Consider the following 4,851-nt stretch of genomic DNA (forward strand, 5'->3'; position numbering starts at 1 on the left):
CATCACAACAACATCATCATCATCACAACATCACAACAACACAACAACAACATCACAACAACATCACAACATCATCACAACAACATCACAACAACATCACAACAACAACATCACAACATCACAACAACATCATCACAACAACATCATCATCATCACAACAACAACATCACAACAACATCATCATCATCACAACATCACAACAACATCATCATCACAACAACATCACAACAACAACATCACAACATCATCACAACAACATCATCATCACAACATCACAACAACATCACAACAACAACATCATCACAACAACAACAATATCACAACATCACAACAACATCACAACAACATCATCACAACAACAACATCATCATCACAACAACATCATCACAACAACATCACAACAACATCACAACAACAACATCACAACAACAACATCATCACAACAACAACAATATCACAACATCACAACAACATCACAACAACATCATCACAACAACACAACAACAACATCATCATCACAACATCACAACATCACAACAACATCACCACAACATCACAACAACATCACAACAACATCATCACAACAACATCATCATCATCATCATCACAACAACATCATCACAACAACATCACAACAACATCATCACAACAACATCATCACAACAACACAACATCATCATTATCACAACAACATCACATCACAACAACAACATCATCATCACAACATCACAACAACAACATCACAACAACACAACAACAACATCATCATCACAACAACATCACAACAACATCATCATCACAACATCACAACATCACAACAACAACATCACAACAACATCACAACAACAACATCACAACAACATCACAACAACAACATCATCACAACATCACAACAACAACATCACAACAACATCACAACATCACAACAACCACAACATCACAACAACATCATCACAACATAACAACATCACAACAACAACAACAACCACAACATCACAACATCATCACAACAACAACATCAACAACCAGACCATCATCAACAACAACAACCACAACCAGACCATCATCAACAACAACAACAACAACCACAACCACAACCAGACCATCAACAACAACAACAACCATCACAACAACAACCATAACAACAACCATCACAACAACATCACAACATCAACAACAACCACAACCACAACCAGACCATCCACAACCAACAACAACAATCATCATCATCACCATCACCAACAACAACAACCAGACCATCATCAACAACAACAACAACAACCACAACCAGACCATCATCAACAACAACAACAACAACCACAACCAGACCATCATCAACAACAACAACAACATCATCAACAACAACAACAACAACAACAACCAGACCATCATCAACAACAACCACAACCAGACCATCATCATCAACAACCACAACCAGACCATCATCAACAACAACAACAACATCACAACAACAACAACAACAACCAGACCATCAACAACTAACATCAACAACAACAACCAGACCATCATCAACAACAACAACCACAACCAGATCATCAACAACATCACAACAACAACATCAACAACAACCACAACCAGATCATCAACAACAACAACAATCATCATCACCATCAACAACAACAACAATCATCATCATCATCACCATCAACAACAACCACAACCAGATCAACAACAACAACAACAATCATCATCACCATCAACATCAACAACAATCATCATCATCACCATCAACAACAACCACAACCAGATCAACAACAACAACAATCATCACCATGAACATCAACAACAACAATCATCATCACCATCAACAACAATCATCATCATCACCATCAACAACAACCACAAATCAACAACAACAACAATCATCACCATGAACATCAACAACAACAATCATCATCATCAGCGGCGGCGTGAACCTGGAGTCAGCTTCTCATCCTTAGTGTCACTGGGTGAAGCAGCTGCTGATGATGATGCTGCTGCTGATGCTGATGTTGACGCTGGTGATGATGAGATCTTCCATCCGACTCCTGTGAAACAGAGGCAATCAGTTACATCATCATCATCAGTAGCATCATCATCATCAGTAGCATCATCATCATCATCAGTAGCATCATCATCAGTAGCATCATCATCACCATCAGTAGTATCATTATCATCAGTAGCATCATCATCAGTAGTATCATCATCAGCAACAGTAGCATCATCATCAGTAGCATCATCAGTTTCATCATCAGCACCATCATCATCAGCATCATCATGTGTAGCATCATCAGTTTCATCATCAGCATCATCACCATCAGCATCATCATCAGTAGCATCATCATCAGTAGCATCATCATCAGTAGCATCATCATCAGCATCATCATCAGCAGCATCATCAGCAGTAGTAGCATCATCATCAGTAGCATCATCAGTAGCATCATCATCAGTAGTATCATTATTAGTAGCACCATCAGTAGTATCATCATCATCAGTAGTATCATCATCATCTGTAGCATCATCAGTTTCATCATCAGCATCATCATCATCAGTAGCATCATCATCAGCATCATCATCATCAGCAGCATCATCATCATCATCAGCAGTAGTAGCATCATCATCAGTAGCATCATCAGTAGCATCATCATCAGTAGTATCATTATTAGTAGCATCATCATCAGTAGTATCATCATCATCAGTAGCATCATCAGCATCAGTAGCATCATCATCAGTTGCATCATCAGTAGCATCATCATCAGTAGTAGCATCATCATCAGTAGCATCATCAGTTTCATCATCAGCAGCAGCATCATCATCAGCATCATCATCAGCATCATCATCAGCATCATCATCAGCATCATCATCAGCATCATCAGTAGCATCATCATCATCAGTAGCATCATGATCAGTAGCATCATGATCAGCATCATCAGTAGCATCATCATCAGTAGCATTATCATCATCATCAGTAGCATCATCATCAGCATCATCAGTAGTATCATCATCAGTAGTAGTATCATCATCATCAGTAGCATCATCATCAGTAGTATCATCATCATCAGTAGCATCATCATCAGTAGTATCATCATCAGTAGCATCATCATCAGTAGTATCATCACCATCATCATCAGCACCATCATCAGCAGCAGCAGCATCATCAGCAGCATCATCATCATCAGCAGCATCATCATCAGCATCATCATCATCAGTAGCACCATCATCAGTGTCATCATCATCAGCACCATCATCAGTAGCATCATCATCAGCAACACTTGCCTCTACAGCCCTGCTAGAGGCTACCTAGGGGAGCTTTGTCTTTGCACCACGTGAGTCTGTGTGTGTGTCTGTGTGTGGTGTGTCTGTCTGTGTGTCTGTGTGTGTTGTGTCTCCGTGTGTCTGTCTGTCTGTGTGTGTGTCTGTGTGTGTCTGTCTGTCTGTCTGTGTGTGTCTGTCTGTGTGTGTGTGTCTGTGTGTGTGTCTGTGTGTGTGAGTCTGTGTGTGTACTGTGTGTCTGTGTGTGTACTGTGTGTCTGTGTGTGTGTCTGTGTGTGTGTGAGTCTGTGTGTGTGTCTGTGTGTGTCTGTGTGTCTGTGTGTGTCTGTGTGTCTGTGTGTGTGTCTGTCTGTGTCTGTCTGTGTGTGTCTGTGTGTGTCTGTGTGTCTGTGTGTGTGTGTGTCTGTGTGTCTGTGTGTGTGTCTGTCTGTGTGTGTCTGTGTGTGTCTGTGTGTGTGTCTGTGTGTGTGTCTGTGTGTGTGTCTGTGTGTGTGTCTGTGTGTGTGTCTGTGTGTGTGTTTACTGTGTGTGTCTGTGTGTGTGTACTGTGTGTGTTTACTGTGTGTGTACTGTGTGTGTCTGTGTGTACTGTGTGTGTGTATATCTGTGTGTCTGTGTGTGTGTGTCTGTGTGTGTCTGTCTGTGTGTACTGTGTGTGTGTGTCTGTGTACTGTGTGTGTGTGTATGTATGTGTGTGTCTGTGTGTGTGTCTGTGTGTGTGTCTGTGTGTCTGTGTCTGTGTGTGTACTGTGTGTGTGTGTGTACTGTGTGTGTACTGTGTGTGTCTGTGTGTGTGTACTGTGTGTCTGTGTGTGTATGTATGTGTGTGTCTGTGTGTCTGTGTGTGTCTGTGTGTGTCTGTCTGCGTGTGTGTCTGTGTCAGTGTGTGTGTCTGTGTGTATGTGTACTGTGTGTGTGTAGAGGTCACTGATGCCCCGTTACCCTCACCCAGTCCACGTCCTCCTCCACGTCTCCCACCTCCCCCCACCACCACCACCGCCGCTGCTGGCGAGAGGCGGTGGAGGCTGTGGTGGTGGAGGAGGCGGTGGTGGTGGAGGTGGTGGAGGCGGTGGTGGAGGCACCGCGAGACGAGCGAGAGGCGCCTCCCGCCAGAGACACAAACAGCAGCCACGCGGGACGCCATGACACCTCTTCAGTTCAACACACGTGGGGAGGCGTGGTGACGTCACGGGGGGCGGGGTCAGCGGTGACGTTGGTGACGTTCTGCAGGGGGCGGGGTCAGAAGTCACATGGAGACGTTCTACAGGGGGCGGGGACAGGGGGGACGTGGTGACGTTGTACAGGGGGCGGGGTCAGGGGTGACGTTGGTGACGTTCTGCAGGGGGCGGGGTCAGGGGTGACGTGGTGACGTTCTGCAGGGGGCGGGGTCAGGGGTGACGTTCTACAGGGGGCGGGGTCAGGGGTGACGTGATGACGTTCTACAGGGGGCGGGGTCAGGGGTGACGTGGTGACGTATAGCGGAAGTCTCCCGCCGGACCCGCCAAACGCCGCCACAGGGGACACGGGGGGGGGGGGACACGGGGGGGGGACACACGGGAGACACACGGGAGACACGCG

General features: G+C 44.9%; 1 protein-coding gene across 4 annotated transcripts in view; it reads right to left on the reverse strand.

Annotated features, from left to right (window-relative positions):
• LOC142922840 (heat shock protein 75 kDa, mitochondrial-like) overlaps positions 1 to 4,461 on the reverse strand; it is a 74,941-nt gene extending 70,480 nt beyond the window's left edge. For 2 of the 4 annotated variants that reach the window (XM_076063778.1, XM_076063780.1), the window contains exons 1-2: positions 4,222 to 4,461; positions 1,938 to 2,048 (exon numbers count right to left, since the gene is read on the reverse strand). In XM_076063778.1, the coding sequence (XP_075919893.1) occupies positions 1,938 to 2,048; positions 4,222 to 4,417 (307 nt within the window). In that variant the 5' untranslated portion in view covers positions 4,418 to 4,461. The remainder of the gene's footprint in view (positions 1 to 1,937; positions 2,049 to 4,221) is intronic. The other 2 variants (XM_076063777.1, XM_076063779.1) reach the window with 2 other exon arrangements.
• Positions 4,462 to 4,851: the final 390 nt, after the last annotated feature.

The sequence above is a fragment of the Petromyzon marinus genome, unplaced genomic scaffold, assembly GCF_048934315.1.
Source record: "Petromyzon marinus isolate PM22_M1 ecotype Great Lakes invasive population unplaced genomic scaffold, UKy_Petmar_22M1.pri1.0 PM_Scaffold_188, whole genome shotgun sequence".
In the NCBI taxonomy this organism is placed as follows: Eukaryota; Metazoa; Chordata; class Hyperoartia; order Petromyzontiformes; family Petromyzontidae; genus Petromyzon; species Petromyzon marinus.